We start from the raw sequence: 19184 nt of genomic DNA on the forward strand, positions 1-19184 counted from the left end.
ACCTCAGCAGAAGAATTAGAGATGTTACGAACAGGGTCGGCCATGACACCACCTGGCCAGCAGAAAGGGCCCGCAGCCAAGAATCGTTGAGGGAAGAGGGGCACAAAGCATCACTGCCAAGGAGGGGCACCTGGAGACGGTCTCTGGGGTGGCCATGGATGCCTGCCCTTCCAGCAGGAAATATCTAGGGTTGTCCAAAGAGCATGTGGGGGAGGGCACCGAAAGCAGGTCACTAATCTCTCTTGGAGATTAAACACCACGCTGGCTCTGGAGACCAGAAACCAGCTGGGAGGTGGGCAGATGGAGAAGGCAATGGGGGGGGGGGGGGTGAGGGTTTCTTTTCTGAGGCTTGGGCAGGGTACTAGAAGGGTCTATAGGATTGCGGGCAGGGAACCTGAAATTGGGGAAAAAAACCCAATGATTTATTAACCAGGGCTACTAATTATTAACCAGCTAAACTCCTGGACTTGAGGGCCCAATTCTGGCTTCACCTCTTCACCAGGATTGAATCCCAAGCTCCTCTACAACACCCCACCCCCACCCCCACCCCTGCCTCCCTCCCTCTCCACTCCTCCCTCAAAGACTATCTCCAGCCTGGCCTTGCTCTTTATCTTCTGGCCACAGTGGCTGCTGCTATTGACTATCAAGCCCTATTCCCAGCCCTGGGATTCAGGGAAGAATTGGATGGCAACGACTGAGATTGATTTGAGGCATGTCCTGGTGCTTGGTCCTGGTGACCTGGGAGGCAGCCCCGTCCTCTGCACTTTCACCCCTCACCCCACACGCTCTCCACAGATATTTCAGCTCCGCATCATTTCCCCAGCCTCAGGGCTTGGCAAGGGCAGGCCGGAAGTGCCTGTAGGAGGGAAGCAGGAGGCGCTGAGGGTGCTGCCAGCACTCCCTGCTAGGGAAGAGTCTGACACCAGGAAGGGTTATGCAGAGGGTGTGAAAGAGTGGCCAACCTGGGGGAGGAGGAGAGGGCTCCAAACCTGGGCCTCCTAGGCTTTGGGAGTGAGGGGAGCTAGAGCTGAGTGGAGAGGAGGTGCAAGGCGTTGGGGAGGTGTTAGGAGGCAGATCCTGCGTGACCCTCTCTCTTGGAGTTCAGGGTTACTCTTTGATAAAATGAAAGCTCAGACCCAGTCATTGCCCACGTGCATCCAGGTGTGCCAGTGTTTGGCTGTGATTAAGTTGGCCTCACTAAAGAAGCAAAGCCAGAGACAAGGCATCCTCTGGTAGCCAGCGAGGATCTGCCTAGGGGTTATTTAGTGTCTGGAAGGTACTGATAACTCTCCATGGGTTAGTAGCCTCTGGACTGCAGAATTTACTTCTTTATCATGATTCCAAAAAGTAGAGTGCCTCCACTGTTACTCAACATTGTACTGGAAGTGGCAGCCAGAGCAATCAGGCAAGAAAAAGCAAAAAAAGACACCCAAATCAGAGAGGAAGAAGTGAAACTATCTCTGTTTGCAGATGGCATGGTCCTGTAAATAGAAAATCACAAAGAACGCACAAGAAAGCTACTAGAGCTAATAAATGAATCTAACAAAGTTGCAGGGCACAAGATCAACACCCAAAAAATCAGGTGTTTCTATACACCTGCAATGAACAATGTGAAATGAAAATGAAAAAAAAAAAAAAACAATTCCATTTACAAAAGCATCTAAAAGGACAAATATCTAGGATTAAATTTAACCAAGGAGGTAAAAGACATGTTTACTGAAAACTACCAAACATTGCTGAAAGAGATTAAAGGCGATCGAAATAAATGGAAAGACAGCCTATGTTCATGAATTGGAAAATTGGATATGGTTAAGATGACAATCCTACTCAGGGTGATCTACAGACTCAGTGCAATCCTAATCAAGATTCCAAAACCCTTTTTGCAGAAATAGAAAAGCCAACACTCAAATTCATACGGAACAGCAAGCAGCCCTGAACAGCCAAAATAATCTTTAAAAAGAACAAAGTAGGAGTACTCATATTTGCCAATTTCAAAATGTACTATAAAGATACAGTATTCCTAACAGTGTGGTACCAGTATAAGGATAGACATATAGACGAATGGAATAAAGCTGAGAATTCAGAAATAAACCTATACATCTATGGCTAATTGTTTTTTGACTAGGGTGTCAAGCCCACTCAATGAGGAAAGAAAAGTATCTCCAATAAATGGTGCTGAGACAACTGGAGCCCCATGCGCAAAGGAATGAAGTTAGATCCATACCTCACACCTTACATGGAAATTAACTCAAAAAGAATTAATGGCCTAAAGAAAAGAACGAAAACTGTAAAACTCTTGGAAGTAAACACAGTAGTGATACTTGAAGACCTTGTTTTAGACAATGGCTCCTGAGATGTGATACTAAAACCATGAATAACAGAAGGAAAAACAGACGAATTGGACTTCACCAAAATGAAAAATTTTTGTGCATCCAAAGACTTCACCAAGAAAGTGAAGAGACAACATACAGAATGGGAGAAAATAATTGGGAACCATATATTTGATAAGGGTTTAATATCCAAAATATATAAAGAACTCCTACAACTCATCAACAAAAGGACAATTCAATTTAAAAAAAGGGTAAAGAACTTGAAAAAAAAAAAAAAAAAAACCATTGCCATCAAGTCGATTCCGATGCATAGTGACCCTATAGGACGGAGTAGAACTGCCCCATTGGGTTTCCAAGGAGCATCTGGTGGATTCGAACTGCCAATCTTTTGGTTAGCAGCTGTAGCTCTTAACCACTATGCCACCGGGGTTTCCATTGGTTACTAGGAAAATGCAAATCCAAACCACAATGAGATAGCACCTCGTACCCACTAGGATGGCTACTATCAGAAAAATGGAAAATAACAAGTGTTGAGGATGTGGGGAAATTGGAACCCTCATCTATTCCTGGTGGAAATATAAAATGGTAGCAGTCATTGCAGAAAACGGTTTGGTGGTTTTTCCAAAAAGCTAAAATTACCTTACCAAAAAAACCAAACCTACCGCCATTGAGTGGATTCCGACTCATAGAGAACCTACTGGACAGAGTAGAACGGCCCCAAATGGTTTCCAAGGAGCGCCTGGTAGATTCGAACCGGCGACCTTTTGGTTAGCAGCCGTAGCTCTTAACCATTATACCACTAGGGTTTCCAAAATTACCTTATGACCCAGCAATCCAGCAATTCCATCCCTGGGTATATACCCAAGAGGCTTAAAAGCAGGGATGCAAACAGATACTTGTACCAATGTTCACTGCAGCATTATTCACAATGGTCAAAAGGTGGAAACAACCCAAGTGTCCACCAACAGATAAATAGATAAACAAAATGTGGTATATCCACACAGTGGAATATTATTCAACCGTAAAGAGGAATGAAGCTCGGTACAGGCTATGACATGGACAAACCTTGAGAGCATTATGCTGAGTGAGATAAGTCGGCCACAAAAGGACCAATACTGCATGATCCCACTTATATAAAATATCTAGAAGAGGCAAATGCAGAGACAAATGTAGATTCGTGGTTACCAGGGGCCGGGGGCAGGAGGGTACAGGAGTCATTGCTGAAGGGGTACTGAGCTTCTGTTTGGGAGGACGAGGACATTTTGGAAATGGACAGTGGTGATGGCAGCACAACATGGTGAATGTGATTGATGTCACCGAATTGTATACTTAAAAATAGCTAAAACAGCAAACTTCTAGTTATATATGTTTTACCACACACACAAACACACACACACACACACACACACACACACACACGGAGTGCCCCACCCTGCCACATGCCCTGGCTCGCTCTCCCAGCACCATGACATGCCACAGAGGCGCTGCTCCAGGTCATGAAGTGATACGCCACCTTCCACTGAGTCACCACGCCACCCCAAACCCAGCCCCTAACCCGTGCCCATGAGGGCACCAGGAGGTGGAAGGTGAAGACACTGCAGGTGGAGGGTGCCTGCCCCCTACTTCTCCTTTCACCCCCCTGTGCCCTGATCCTCAGCAATATGCTCCCTTCTCCGGTCCCCTCCCTCCCCATCGCCAACTTAATTCCTTAATTCCCCCTGGAGATAAGCAGCTCTTTCACTGCAATTTATCGTTAATCCAAAGGAAAACAGGGTTTGGAAGGGCTGAGGTGGAGGTGGGGAGGCGGAGAGGTGTGAAGACAGCCAGCTCAGCTCTGGCAGGTGTGGCCGCTGGGGACTAGGCTGAAACCCCTGGCGTGCAGTTCCCATTTGGAGCCCTGGGTTGGATTTTGAGAACCACACTTGGTACTGGGGATCTAGTGAAGCTGTTTCTGAGGACAGCAGCTGAGAGGGTGAGGTGTGTGAGACTTGTCCAATGAGCCCTTAGAAGCCTTGGAAGCTGAGCCCTTCTTTAAGTGCCTGAAGAAATACTATGTGCAAGCTCAGAGATGCTCCACGTGATTTCAAGGGGGGTAGGAATAGGACTGGAGTCCCCAGGTGGCGCAAATGGTTGAGTGCTCAACTACTAACTGAAAGGTTGGTGGTTCAAACGCACACAGTGGCACCAGGTGATCTGCTATAATCAATACAGCCAAGAAAACCCAATGGAGCAGTTCTTCTCTGCAACACATGGGGTCGCCATGAATCAGAATCGATTCGATGGCAACTGTTTGTTTTTGTTGGTTTTAGAACAGGACTGATGAATGGAAGCTTTCGGAACACTTTCAGTTCAGTACAAGAAAAAATTGGAGGCAGCCAGAGCTGCACAGGCTTTTAGGGAGGGTGATGAGTTCCCCATTACCGGAGGTATTCATGCTGAAGCTGGATGATTGGCCAGTTGGCAGGGCTGTTATTCAGGGGTTTTAGAAAGTGAATGGGGTGTTACTTTTGACCTCCCTTCCAATGCTGAGATTCTAGGATTCTCTGACTTACCTTCCCTGTCCTCTCCGCCCTCTCCTACAGGGCAGGGAGGCACCTTCAGCTGTGGGCCCAACTGGGAGGCTCCCCTGGACCTGGGAGGGGAACAAGTGGACGCAGGTGTTTAATCCACATGGCGGGGGGCGGGGGGCGGGGGGCGGGAGGGGGTGAAGGAGAATGCACTATCTAGCCATACCTGCCCCTCCTATCCAAGCAGGGAGGGCTTAGGCAGAGTGATGGGGTCACCCATGTTGCCCCAAAAGGTCTCCTTCTCTTCATTTCCCAGCTAGGCTGCTGTACCCTCGGGTGTCACTGGCTGTGTATGAGGTCAGAGGATCGATGCTGTCCAAGCCTGGACTGGAAGCTCCAGGCAGGCAGGGGCATTATGCTTACTGCCGTATCCACCCCCAGCTCCCACCCCAGTGCCTGGCATCCAGGGAGCTCTCAATATACAGTTGTTGAATAAATGCACAAACATGCCAATCCCTTCACCACACACACCCAGGGCAGCAGGGTTCCACACCACTGGCAAGGAGAGTGGGGGTCTCCCACCGGGGGGCAGTCAGACTCTTGTGCCTGGGATCCCTGGTAGAGGGTATGTAACTCTTGCTTCTAACTATCCTTTAAGAATAAGGCACAGAGTGGCTTCAAAGAGCCATCAGGTACTGTGCCAGGTGAACATCTCGGGGTGGGAGAGTTTTCCAGGAGCCCAGGGCCCCATCCCCCCAGTACTCCTGGCCTCTGTTGACCACCTTGGACAGGTCACAGGAGCCCAGCTGAGGGACACCCCCCACAGTGTTGGGCACCATGCATTGCAGGGAAGTCTCCTGGGCCTGGCTTCCCAGCCCCCCGCCCCCCACCAACTGCCTCTCCTTCCTTAGCCAGGGTCCTGGGATGAGCAGTAGCTAATAATAGCTGCGTGGTGTGAAGACTTGCTGTGTACCAGGCACCATGCTAATCATACCACATACAGTGTTTACCTCTCCTTAAGCTTACATTATCTCAACCACTTTACAGCCAAGGGAGCCAAGGTCTAGCAGAGTCAGATACAGGAGAAATCTTGTGTGTACAAGCTGACACATGCAAGTGATCAAAGGCTGAGACCACGTGGCTCCAAACTAACCACTGGGCTCAGACAATCCAGCGGGGACAAACAGTTAAACCAGTCATTTGTGATCCTATAGACAAAACAATTATTGAAGATGAACCTTCTCCCATTCTCTAACTGGTGGCTGGGGGGCAGTGTAGATACTGCCTTGGTCAGTCACCAGCTTTGATCGCCTGCCTCCCCACCCTCGCCAGACCCCCAATATCCAGGCTCTGCCCTCTTCCCCAGGGGCTGGGTGAGAGACCTGGTCCTGCGACAGAAGATGACGATCAGGGTCTAATCAGGAGGCGCGCACACACACACACACACACGCCCCCCACAACAGTGACCTCAAACGTCTCACACACTCACACAAACCATAAACCTCTCTCATACACACACAAAGGACATAAAAACACTTGTAAAGAAACACATATACCAGCACAAATTATCATTACAGCCGAAAACTGTGTACACAAGCGCCGAGGGGATAGGGGTAATGGAGTGACTGTAGGCGGGGGATAGTGCCTGGGAACGGTGTTGCGCAGGAGAGCTTGGGGGGGGGGGGTACCCAGAGAAGCTGTCGGTGGCCCTGCCTGTCCCCTTTCCTCAGGCTCCTGCAGGGGTGGGGGTGGCCATAGAGATCCTTCCCAGCGATCCCTGCGGCAGCATTGGCAGAGCCAAGGGGGGCGCCAAGGCCGCCGCTGCTCCCCTCCTCCACTGGCCACCTTCAGTTCTGACCCGGAGGTCCATGATCTGACTCGTCGTCGGAGGCGGGGAGGGTTAAGAGGGTGCTGCCTGGGGTGGAGGCAGGCACAGGGAGAGGGGGCTGTGTCCCATAAGTCCCCCAAAGGCCCATCGATCAACCCAGTGGAAATAATCAGCGTGCTCAGCCGGCCCAGGCCACTGATTACTCTCTGGACACCATAAACACAGAGAATAAATCTGCAAAGGGGCCAGATAGGAGGGTGTCTCCATAGCAGGGCCAGCCACGCTGCCTGGCCAGGGACAGGCAGCCCATCCATCATTGTGAGAGATGCAGCAATCTAGGCCAATGAGATCAGGACAGTTTGGGGGGTGGGGGAGGTGGGGAATGGCAATAAAATCAGCCAGTGCAGTGTGTGCTGCTCCGCTTAGATCTCATTTACACTTCGGGAAGCCTGGCCAATTTATGCCCAGGAGCCGCTGCAGAAAGCCTTGCCACTGACTCAAAACTCTCAACAGAGGCCTGGCCCCATGAGGCAGAAAAGAGGTCCTAGTCTCTCTTCCCCTCCACTCTCATGGAAGTGGCTTAGCTCAGGATGGGCAGAGCTGGTCCCTTTGTTCTCACCAGGCAACCCTTGGTTTTGGACAGGAGCTGAGTGGGTCCTAGCCCTTCCTTCCTCCTATCTCTTTCCAGCATTTCCTGGGTGCAGTGCACATTCCAGTCCCAGGAGCTGATCGCATGGCTCTGGTTTGTGTCTGGGCCACAGAGGCCGAGCGATAATTCAAGCTAACGGAGCATGGATAATCTAGAACAGCAGAGGGTCTAGGAGGAATTTCTCTTTGGCGTCGAAACGTATCAGATGACTGTTCTGCAGCTGAGCTACCACCCTAATTAAGCCAGTGAGTTTGAGAGGAGGCTTGAGTCCACGTGGTGACCTGTGGGGCACTCTGGGAAGAGCTTTGCCCTGGGACCCCCGAGAGGACTTTCTGGTGTCCACTATTGGTCCTTAGCTATGACATTGGGAGGAAGTTTGGTTTTTTCTGCTCCCATTTTCCTCTCTTCTGGGGCAGTTTTCCACCCCAGCTGGGGAGCTGAGGGCACACAGATCCAGCCTCTGGTCTCTAGCTCCCTGTTCTGAACCTGCCTGGGGCAGAGGAAGCACCAGCCCTTTCATCCCAGGAGATCAAAGCAGGTAGCACAGGTGAACACCCCCACTCTCTAGGTTGGGGCCCCTCCCTTGCCATCTTTTGGGGTCTCTCTCCAGAGGCTTAGGACCATCCCTGGCATAGGATCAGCTTGCTGAGCCCTGGATCCACCCAAAATCTGGGACCAGCTTGGGAACACCCCGCTGGGGGCAGTTCCGGGTGGCGTCTCTGGGAGAAGCAATTGCAGCTGCCTCTAGTCTCACAATGAAACAAGGTAGGAGGTCCCCCAAATGTCATCAGTGATCCCCAAAGACTCAGGGGATAAAGAGTGATAATATCAAGATATGTCACTCTAGCATAGCCATATCAATACTGCCAAGACACGTATTTCCAAGGTATCCAAAGGATACAATAGTTATACCAAGACACTCTGAAGATACAGCACTAATGACTCCCCAAATGCTCCAGGGATACACAGCAACAGCACCAGGTTATTTCCTGCACAGTCAGGGGAGCAGGAGTGGAAGCCATACAGTGCTACCTAGGGGAGTAGGCGATTCTGGAAGCAGGATCTTGTGAGCTACCCCAGGCTCAGTACGCTGTCCACTTCCATCACCTACCCACCTACCCGGAGACAGGTAGCTTAGTGCAGTGGTATGCACATGGACCTGGAGCCAGACTCCCTGACTCCGTGATCTCAGGCCAGTGTCCTAACCTCCGCCTGGGCCTCGTTTTTCCACATGCAAAATGGAGAGAATAGAAAGTACCTTCCATCTAAAGTGGTTATGAAGAGTAAAAACATTATGACATTAAGATGTTTACAACCATGCCTGGCACGTGAGAACTCTCAATAAAAGTTTGCTATCATCATCATCATCACCATCATCAATATCAATTGTCCAAACAAGCAACCGTCTAACCACCCAGCATGTTCACCAATGACCGGTCTTGTGCTAGGCCCTGGGGCTGTGAGGCCCCATCAGCAACACAGCTCTTAGTCTTACGGAGAAAATAAGTCCCAGGCCCAATAACTAAGCAGCAAGATGGAAAGCAGTTAGCACGAGGTGTGCTGGGGGCCTTTGCAGATGAGAGGGGTTATTCCGACTGGGGTTTCGTGAAGTCTCCATGGAAGAAATGGCTCTTGGCTTTAGGTTTTGGACATGGGAAGTGAGGGAGAAATGCGGAGAAATAGTATGTGCAAAGGCACTGAGGTGGGAAGGCACAGGGCATGTACAGTGCAGTGTGTGGATGAGTAGGTCTGGCATGCAGGGAAGGGCGGTGAGAGAAGAACCAGGGTTGGAGCAGACATCAAATGCTTCTGGGCCTGCGAGCACACCTTCCTAGGCATGCTTTAGGTATCATTCAGCCAAGAGGCAATGTGGGCAGGTTAGAGCCGGAGAGTCAGGGAGATAGATAAGCCAGGGGCTATGCTGCAACAGCCCCACAGTTGAAGATGCTGCTACCTGCTTTCCTCAGCAGTGGGGCCAAGTGAAGTGGCAACAGGGTTGGCTTGGCCCTGGGGCACCTTCTCTATTCCCCTTGTCCTAGCAGCTGACAGCATTTCTCCCCAGGACACCAGGACTGAGGGAGTAGGGCTTCTGGGGCACCACTCAGGAGCACAGAGAATGGAGCTTATGGTTCGAGCTGTGCACTCCCACTTGCCTGCAGGCAAGGGCCTTCTGGGGAGCAACCTGGGCCTGAAGAGTTTCCCAGTGCCCTTTTCTCACGTCTGCCCAAACAGATCGGCGCTCCCGTCTCCACTGACTCATTTGGCCGGAACACCTGCTTCCATGCCAAAGCGTGGGCTGACCTGCCTAACCCCCCTGCCCACCCCCCCACCCTGGCACTGGAGTATACTAAGTGAGCCCTTGTGCACTGAGGTGTTTGGGCCTGGCGTTTATTTTCCTCCACAAGATGAAGGCACCAAGGAGGAACAAGCTTTCCTTTGCCCTCATCTTGTTTTCTACGTTTTTTTTTTTTTTTTTAAGAAACTTGATGTTTATTTTCTGTCGACTTTATTTCCATTTTCTTAGGGACTGTGGAAGAACAGCTTAAGATTACTCCATGGTTGTTCCTCCCCACTCAGTGGCCTGGGCAGTGGGGACTGCAGCCCAGTCTTCAGCTGCAGGCTGAGCACTCCAGCCTTCAGCAGGGAACTGCTGAATAGACACGGAAGGCACCTGCATGCCTTCAGACCAGTCTGCAACCTGGGGCTGAGCAGCGGTAAATTCAGGAGCGTGAGCAGTCTGTTCACCTGAAATTCTTCCTTGGTCACAGCTTTTTCAGCAGTAGCCTGCTCTTCCTTTTCAGTCTTTTCCAGATCTCTGCAGAAGTAGAGATCAGGCATGACCTCCCATGGGTGCCCCCCAGAGATGGTGCCACGCATGTGCAGAACTTCCTGGGCTAGCATCCGCCACATCAGACCCACCGAGTGAGCTCCCTTGTTACATGGGCTGGCAATGCACACGTAGCACAGAGGAGAATCTGTATCCCACAGAACAATGGTGGGCAGGGTCACATAAGACGCTCTGTGAGAGGTTGGTCGTCAGCCCTGGGATCAGTAAGCACCAGAAGACGCAGGTTCTGGAAGGCTGCTTGGATCTGGTTAGTGAAGGTTCCAGGAGTGAAGCACCCAGCAATAGGAGTGGCTCCAGGGGTGGCAGCAAACTTCAGCACAGCCCGTTGGCTGATATTCCTGGAGGACATGGCACTGACATCCACTGGGTTTTCAATGGCAACGATGGCCCAAGCTGCCAACAGAAGCTTCTCCTAGGTCCTCTTCAGGTTTACAATGTAGATGCCATCACTTTTCCTTTTGTGGATATACTGTTCCACTTGGAAGTTAAGGTTGGTGCAACCTAAGTGGGCTCCTGCAGCAAGGAATTTAAGGGCATCCTCCTCCTTTATCTGCAGGACATCAAGGGCTGCGGACATTGTGGCAGTTTCCCCTTTAAGTTGCAGTGGGAACCCCGGACAACACTGTAAAGGCTGCCCTCATAAAGTTTTGTATGTAAACATCCAAGGAGTAATTGTAGTCTTCTGGGTGACCAGCAGAGAGGGGAGGGTACGGGCGGACAGGGGGCTGGGCAGAGTATTTTGGAACTTGTCAACAAGCTCTAGAATTTGCAAGAAAAAAAGAATCCCATCAATGGTGGGAAGAGCCCTGACATGGAATCCAAGGTCCCATCACAGCCCAGCTGGGTGATGTGGACCAGTTACTCAGCCGCATGACTGTTACTACCATTTTCCTTTGCAGTGAGGGCTGTTTTTGGGGGGAAGGAGTGGCACCAGGAAGCCCCTGTCAATGCTACCAGCAGGCTCTGGCATCCTGAGTGGGGGTCTTGGGTGAAACTCTATCTGCAGGTGAGGGAAAATGCTCCCGTCTAGGGTCATCAGACTCCTAGCCCCATCTTTTGGCCTGAAAGATGGGTCAAGATTCAGGCCAAGGGTACTATGAGAACTCCAGACTGACTGCACTGCTAGGACATATCTCTCACTATGTCCAGACCTACAGTTCAGGAGGCGTGCTGTCTCTCATTCCCGCAGGCCCTCCTCCACCTGACCCCTCCTCCGTGTAATGATAATGACCCTATAGAACAGAGTAGCCATGGGTTTCCAAGGAGCAGCTGGTGGATTCAAACTTTTGGTTAGCAGCCAAGCTCTTAACCACTTCGCCACCAGGGCTCTAAATAGCCCCGAAGGAAATAAATGTCCTTCTCCCCTTCAGGTAGAGGGTAGAACTGAGGGTCCATGTGAGCAGGAGGGACCCCCACTCCGTGGTGTTTCCAGGTTTGGAGGCACACACTCTAGGCATGGGGGGCTCCATTTAAGCCCATAGATAGAACTTAAACTCCCTAGTCATACATCCTTGTGCCCATGGCCACTGGCCTGTTTTGCTGCCTGGACCATGCCTGGAGCTATGTCCCAATGGAGCCACCAGCCAGAGGAAGTAATGTCCTCTAATGAGATCCGGGGCCAGAGTGGCCAGGCGGGTTTTATTGTCTGTGGGTTGGTAATGAGACTCCTCATAAAATGAGAATGAAATTGGGGTCTGCGCAGACCAGAGAGGGTAGGGGACGGCCCAGGAGAGTCGACTTTGCCAAATCTCATCCCTCTCCCCCTCTCTGCTGCTCCACTCAGTCCATAATGGTTTCTGAGCACCCACGCTCTGCTCCTGGGCCAGGCCACACCCTGACCCCATGTCTGCCTGTGCCCTGGGGCTCCAGGCTCACATCTCAGAGGCCCTGCCCAGGTCTCTGTTCAGATCCCCAGGAGGTGATGTCACTGCCTTTGGCCCACCTAGCTGTTCTGTTGTTAGGTGTCCCGTGCACTCTGCCAACCTAGGCTGCATGGTCAGCTCCAGCTGGGCCACCCTCCAGCCTGTATCCTTAAAGTATCTCTCACTTCCCTAGGGAGTCACCAAGCTGTATGAAGGCAACACCTGGCACCGTGGTTGTTGAGGGGAAAGTGTAAGCTGATGGTGGCTGAAGGGACGGCCATCTCACTAGACACATTCCACTCTGGTGTGGCTCAGCCTCTTCTCTGTCTGCCCGTCCTACCCCATTTCATCTTCCTGATCTACTGGATTCGGAGGCAGAAGACCTGGCATCTAATTAGGCCACACTGGCATGAGATAATCAGCAAGCTACTAAACCTAAGTCTCAGTTTCCTCATTTGTAAAATGGAAGCAATACTAACGCCCATTCACAGGGGATTATTGGCAGGATCAGCTGAAATTATGACAGGATGCTGTAAGCTGTAAAGAGTGCCACAAACGTGATTATTATCATTGAGGGAAGGTACAATCTGCAACAGGAGAAACTGAAAGAAGGGCTTTCTGCCAGTGAGAAGGGGGTGCCTCCAGAGAGGATTTGCCACCTATTTGGCTGGATGGGTGGACCCCCAGAAAGAGGATCTTGTTGCCCAACCCCCTCCTCGCCCAACGTGGAATTCCGAAGGAAGGCAAGGGTGAATCCCAGGCCCTGCCTGCCAGCCCCAGGCTGCTGCCCCAGTGAGGGCTCCAGATGGGCAATGGTGCCCAGCTGGGCTGCAGCCAGGGAGCGAGGTGGGGGGCAGGTGGCAGGAGATCCCTTGGTGACATGCTGAAGGACAAAAGGCGACATGCTGAAGGACAAATGGCACGACCACCCAGGCTGGACCCAGGCAGGTGCCAGGAGGTCAGCCCAGCTACCTGAGCCTCCTGGGGCTGCTTGCATCCACAGCCATCATTTCCAGTGGGGGAGGGGTAGCTCCTTGTTGGAGACAAAGGAAGTGAGGCCAGCCAGGAAGCGGGCAGGCAGCTGAGTGGCTTTCTTAAGAGAGAGGAAAGTTGGCACTTCCCAAGCAGCAGACTCAGAGAGAACCAGGACCACTCAGAAGAAATGTAGAGTGAATAGTAGGAATTACCACTTCATTGCATGTTTATTACATGCAGGGCAATGTGTTAAGCACTTGTCATACATTATTCTCAAACTAATTTCCACAAACCTCCTTTGAAATCTGTATTAACAGAAACCCATTTTACAGATGGGAAACAGAGGCCTCCAAAGTGACCGAACCAAATTCACTCGGCCAGCAATTGGTAGAGCTGGGATTCAAACCCAGTCACCTGGCCCCACTTTGCTTTCTCACTATGATAAGGCCAGGGCTGTCCCCAGAAAATCTGGGGCCTGGGACCACTGCTGCTCTGCCCTGCCTGGAAGACTGTGAAAGGCACAGATCCCACAAACCCCAAAGAATACACATCTGTTGCCCACCCCCCTGCTCCCAGGGTAAACCAAACCTGGATTTTCCATTGCCCTTAAGAGCCTACAGTCTGCTGTCAGAAAGTCTTTCTTTGTGTCCTTCCTGAGTCTCGCCTGCTACAATGAGTCCATTTCTCCTTGTGGGAGGGGTCAGAGTTGCAATCTTAGGTTCAATGGGTTTTCTCCTGTCTCTCCCCTCTCCCTTCTCCCAGCCTCAAACAGCACAAGAGAATCCAGGGCTTCAGGAGTTAACTGGACTAAGGGGTGTTATCTCCAGCTCAGGGCCCTCCCTTTGCAAGGTGATCCCTAGTCAGATCTTAAGTTACCTTCTGTCCCAGCCAGCACATCTGCTGCTGGATCTGCAGACCTTGTCTCCGTGGAGAGGGGCAGGCATCGTGCAGGAGAAATCCTTTCCAGCTGGGCTTGGGCACAGGGTGCTGGGCTCCCAGAGCTGTCCTCTTTCCCACTCTCTGCCCGCCTCATTCCCACTTGCCTTTCCAACAAGGGGGCTCGGCCCCTGCTTTCTGCTGTATGAGCCCAGATGTTTCCAGGCACACATAGGTCACTGACCTGGGCACACAAGGCTCCGCAGGGTTGCTCATGGAAGACCAAAGCCCATACTTATGCCCAGAATATGCCATCTTTTACCCCCCAGATGATCCCTTTTCCCCAAGTACTCCCGCAGGAAGCGAAGATGCCAAATTCATAGCTAAAAACCTGTCTCCCACAGCCCCTCCCAGCCATTCAGGAATCATGAGAACTTGTGGGGCAAGCCGGGCTCCAGTTAATACTGAGTTCTGGTGATGCTGTTTGCCAGGGAAACAGAAGGCTGACAAGAGGAGAAAGCCTCTCCAGGTGTTGTCAAGGTCTTGGGCATCCTCCTCCGAGGATCGAGAGGCCAGTCTAAAGCCAAGGGCAGAGCAGAAAAAGAAAGCAGTGTCTAGGCTTCCCATCCCTAAAGGACTGGGCACAGCACATCTTGGAGGGAGCCTGCCAAGGGCAAATCCTAGGTCTCTGAGGAGTTCCAAGATCTCCTCCCAAAGTCACCCTCAGCGACACTCTGACATACACACAGACATTAGTAAGGCTCAGAACCACTCACAAAATCCTAGCTGGAAAGCCAAACACAATTAGTTATGTGTGAACATACATTTGGCATCTATTTATGGACACAGTCCCAGGCTGACCCACAGATACCAGCGTACACACCTTATCCCAGTTCTCCATGGGTCTGCAGGTACACTTTGAATCATAGCTAACCAACACGAACACGCGGAACCCTGAGCCTGTGTGTGCCCGTAGCCACTCTACACCGAAGGTGAGGCTCGACGCAGTGGGTCAGAAACATTGTAGCCCAAGTTTCCCCACTGGCTACTGCTTATTCCAGCCTGGCACACTGGCTGACATTCAAGGTTAAAAAAAAAAAAAAAAAAAAATCATCACAACAGGCGAATAAAAAGACACCCTCTCCTTCTGCCCCTCCCCCAGGTAGAAGTCTTTCAATTTACCAGGTTAACCAGGAAAGACACAATCGGGAAATCAAAGGTACGTTCACACCTCCCTGGGGTGTTTTCTGTTTGTACTGAACAATGAACGTTAGTCAGCTGCTAAACAATGGCAGTATCGCAGGCACAGCGACTGGGACCGACCCTCTGCCCCAGCGGCCTGGCCCACCTGCTCAGCCCTCAGCTCTAGGGTCCTGGCAGCACACACTGGGTCCAGGGGTCAGCAGTGGCCAATGAGGTGGAGTCATTGTGCAAAGCTGAGTGGTTGGGAAGGGAACTGATATCACAGTCCTGGTCTCAGCCAGTGTTGGGCTCCAAGAGGCCAGCTGTCTCAAATGTGCAGCAGTTCAGGCTCGGAGACACGTTCTAGGGCCCTCCACCTCCATCCAGCCAGGCTGCTGGGCCTTGGCCCTGCAGTCTTTCTCCCCTCTAGTCCTGGCTCTCGGGCCTTGGGTTTGATTGTGAGATACACTCCACTGCGCTGCCTCTTAACAGGCACTGAGATTCCCGTTTGCACGTACGTAAACCCCAGGCCAGCAGGATTGGTTTTGCCATAACGTCTGGCCCAGCGAGGCCTATCACATCACTGTCGTGAGAACTGAGGAGAATAACTCCACAGTCCTGACACTCGAGTTTCAAAGGAAACCACCATAGCAGCGAGTTCTGTGCAGGCTGCAGAGAAGGGGTGTGTGGTGGCCCGACAGGTCTTGAAACTAATTCTGAGGGTGTGCATGACACCTGGGGTGTGTGTTCTCTTTCCAGACAAGGTTTGGGGAAGCCAATTAGGGAGGGTGCGGCGTAGGTGGGACACCAGCGCAGTACACCTGCTTCTCAGGCAGGTTCTGGGCCTCCTCACTGGGGCTCCCTCCCTGCCCTCTTTGGGAGGCAGCCCCGTACCTCCCTTGCCCTCTCCTCTGAGTTAACAGGAGGGAACAGCAGACTGCCATCCCAGGAAACAAACAGGCTCACAGGGCTTCACCATCCTGCCTGGGAGTCTGTGTCGCTGAAAACATATTTCTGTGTTTACATTTCAATAGCCAGAGTGGGAGTCTTTCAAAGTCGGGGACCATCGGGCACACTGGGGGCTCTCCCCTCACCTCCCATCTCCGGCCATAGCCCAGGGACAGCCCAGAAAAGAACATCAGGCTGGCAGGTCCCCAGAGAAAAGCAGTAGCCAGCAATCGGGAAGAAGGCTGCAGGGAGATGAAAAATAGGGTGTGAGCTGGCAACTTCAGGGCCTACTGGCCTCTGTCCAAGTGTCCTACTGGGCACAGCCATACCCACCTGCCTCTCCTGCAAGCAGACCAAGGAGAGTAAGCAGAGGAGCCTCCAGGACCACAGGTACTGGTTAGAAAGGAGCTGGGCAAGTCCGGGAACTTTGGCTGTGCTGACGCTATCCATCCATTGCTTACAATCAATGGAAGAGCACTTATTAAGTGCCTGTCTGAACTGTGGTTCCTTCTCTGCACCCCCCATCTAGATTTGCAGTGGGGGGAGTGTCCATATTTAAGCCAGGTGAGAATGTCACCTCCCCACCCCCACTGAAAGGAGCAGAGCCAGCTTCCAGCTCCCCTAAGAAGGAATTAACCACGCGCACACAACGTGTCAGGGGAGGGCGCTGGGTCATGCCCTTTTTAAGTGGACAGTGCCACCTGTGCCCTGGAATTCCAAGACGCTGAAGAAATGACCCCCCCCACACACACCTAGCAGGGCAGCACCTCAGGGGCTGGGGGCCGGGGCACCCCGGTGCAGGTTTCCACAAGCTGACTTCATGCCATCGCGGTTCAGCGAGATCTGCGGGGCGCTCAGCAGTGAGCAGGCAGCAGGAGAAGAGGCACCAAAGTGAGTGAGGCAAAGCTCCTGCCTTCCACGAGGGCACACCCCCATCCCCTATCAACTTGGCAGCCAGGCTGGCCCCTCCTCACAAACTGCACGGCCAGTCTGCGACACCGTAGGCACCCCTCCTGATCGCTGCCAGCGGCGCCTTCGATGTAATAATATTTTTGCCCCACACAGGGCTGGTCTCCTTACTCCCCTATTCTGCCACCCCAAGGTGAGGGCCACGTGCTTCAGCCAAGCCCTTCTTCCTAAAAAACCCGTCTTGCTAGGGCGGGAGGTCGTCTCAGGTTTCTTTCTAGGGGGCTGGAGTAAGCCCCCTTCCCCCCCCCCGCCCCCACGCCAGTATCATCAGCCAAGGCGGGAGCTGGAGAACTTCCCCAGGGACACAAAGAGTTAAATCCAGGCCAGGGGACTCGGTCGGATTTGCCTCCTAAACGCATTTTCCAGTTCGTTCCCCAGCACAATGCGCCCGGGCCGGTCCCAGCCTCCGCCCCCACACCAACCGTCAGAGTGGGCCACAACCGGCCACCTTTTGGGGCCACCCTACGGTCGGGCGCTGAGTTAACCCCTCCGCCGCCGGCAGCCTGCACCTCGAGGAAGGACACATGGGACTCCTCGGAGCCCCTTGGGAAAGTGGGTCATGCAACCACCTGGCTGACACGAAGCCTGCGGCTTTTCCTCGGGGGACAGCCACCCAAACAGCGAGCGGAGTTCCGAGGCGGAGCCCAGCTCTGCGCAAGGCCGGCCGGATGCGATCCCCGCGGCCTCGGCCTCACCCTCCAGGAAAGAAACCGCAGGTGAGCTAAAAGCCGCCTCTGCTGCAGGAGCGGACTCTCCGCGCCCGCTGTGGGGCGACTTGGGGCCGGAGCGGCCCGAGCGCCCGGAGCATCTGACCGAGGGATCGGAGAGACACGCAGCCCCCCGCCATCCTTCAAACCCACAGCCCCCCAGCTCCGAGACTGATGCCCTCCCCCTGGGGCTGTTGTCTGCATACGCCGAGACGGTGATTATTTATTTTGCATTTATGTAACATACGGTGTTTCCAAGCTGCTTCTCGAGCTGAGAGCTGGTTATTAAATAAATAGAACGCTATTACATATTATTTTTGTGAAAAACTGAGCCCAGAAAGTGCTTTCTTGCTACAGAGAGACGTGCATCCGACTGCTTCCCTGCACCGCAGGCTGCTCTCTTCTCAACCTCCTTTCCTCTGCTGCGCGCCCCCCCCCCGCCCCCTTATCTAAGCCGTGACCCAACTTTTCTGGCTCTTTTCACTCCCTACAACCCAAACGTCCCCGCCATCCATCTCCCAGCCCCGGGGAGGCAATGGATGGAAAAGACGAGGTAGAAGCCGAACACACTTACTTGGGAGGAAGAATGCGGTCAAGCCGAGAGCGAGTCCCCACCAGCGTCCAGCGGCGCCCGCAAGCCCCATCCGAGCCATCGGGGTCCAGGGGTCCAGCGAGAGGGGCGACAGGGAGAGCGCTCCTGGCTCTCCAGAAACCAGCCCGGAAGACGAGGGTGGATCACTGCCGGCGGGCGATCGCTTGGATGATCCAGGTCAGCCCGCAGCCGTCGGCCGAGGCGGGTGGGCTGGGCTGGGCTCCGCGCGGCCGCAATCGGGCCCGGGCCTCCGCCGGCTCAGAGGCTCGGCAGATGCCCGCCGCGAGTTGCAGGAGTCATGCCCCGGTCCCCTCCTCTGCTCTCCGCCCCACGCTGGTCCCCGCCCTTTTCTTCCACGCAGAGCCGGCCTGGGAGAAGGGACCCACCCCCGGCGCGCCCGGCTGCCCGGCGCGCTCAAACGCAGCCGCTCGGCTCCAACTTGCAGGCGTCCATGGCCGGCCGTCCTCCGGGGGCGGCGGGACGAGCCCGGGCGGCGGGCGGCGGGCGGGCGGGCGGCGGGGTGGGCTCGGGGCCCAGGCGGCGGGCGCGCAGCGAGCTGTCCCGGCGGCTCCGGCGGTGCGGCTCGGCGAGGCCGCGGGAGCAGAGCGAGCCCCTGGCGCGGCGCGTCCCCGCCCGTGCTGCTGTGCTCGCTGGGCCGGGCCGGCGATCCGCCACAATGTGCAGCTTCCAGCGCCGAGTCCGCCGCGCTCGCTCAGCTCCCTCTCTTTCTCTCACTCGCACAGCTCAGCCTCTCACCCGCTCTCGCTGTGATGTCAGACCCAGGGGAGGGGTTAGCGTTAACCCCCTCCCGGCTCCGAGGCGCGCCGGCCCGGGCCCGGCCTCCGCCCGGCCGCGCACACCTTCCTGGCCGGAGGCGAGACTCGGAGCCCGCGTGAGGGCCGTGGGGGTCA

General features: G+C 53.6%; 1 protein-coding gene and 1 pseudogene across 1 annotated transcript in view; both read right to left on the bottom strand.

Moving 5' to 3' along the window:
- The window catches only part of NECTIN1 (nectin cell adhesion molecule 1), a 79790-nt gene extending 61010 nt beyond the window's left edge, over nt 1-18780 (bottom strand). Inside the window, exon 1 of the mRNA XM_049856930.1 lies at nt 18256-18780. Coding sequence (XP_049712887.1) covers nt 18256-18334 — 79 coding nt within the window. The 5' untranslated portion in view covers nt 18335-18780. The remainder of the gene's footprint in view (nt 1-18255) is intronic.
- On the bottom strand, nt 9702-14131 carry LOC126060708 (40S ribosomal protein SA-like; annotated as a pseudogene).
- Nucleotides 18781-19184: the final 404 nt, after the last annotated feature.

Source organism: Elephas maximus, chromosome 17 (genome assembly GCF_024166365.1).
Source record: "Elephas maximus indicus isolate mEleMax1 chromosome 17, mEleMax1 primary haplotype, whole genome shotgun sequence".
Classification (NCBI taxonomy): Eukaryota; Metazoa; Chordata; class Mammalia; order Proboscidea; family Elephantidae; genus Elephas; species Elephas maximus.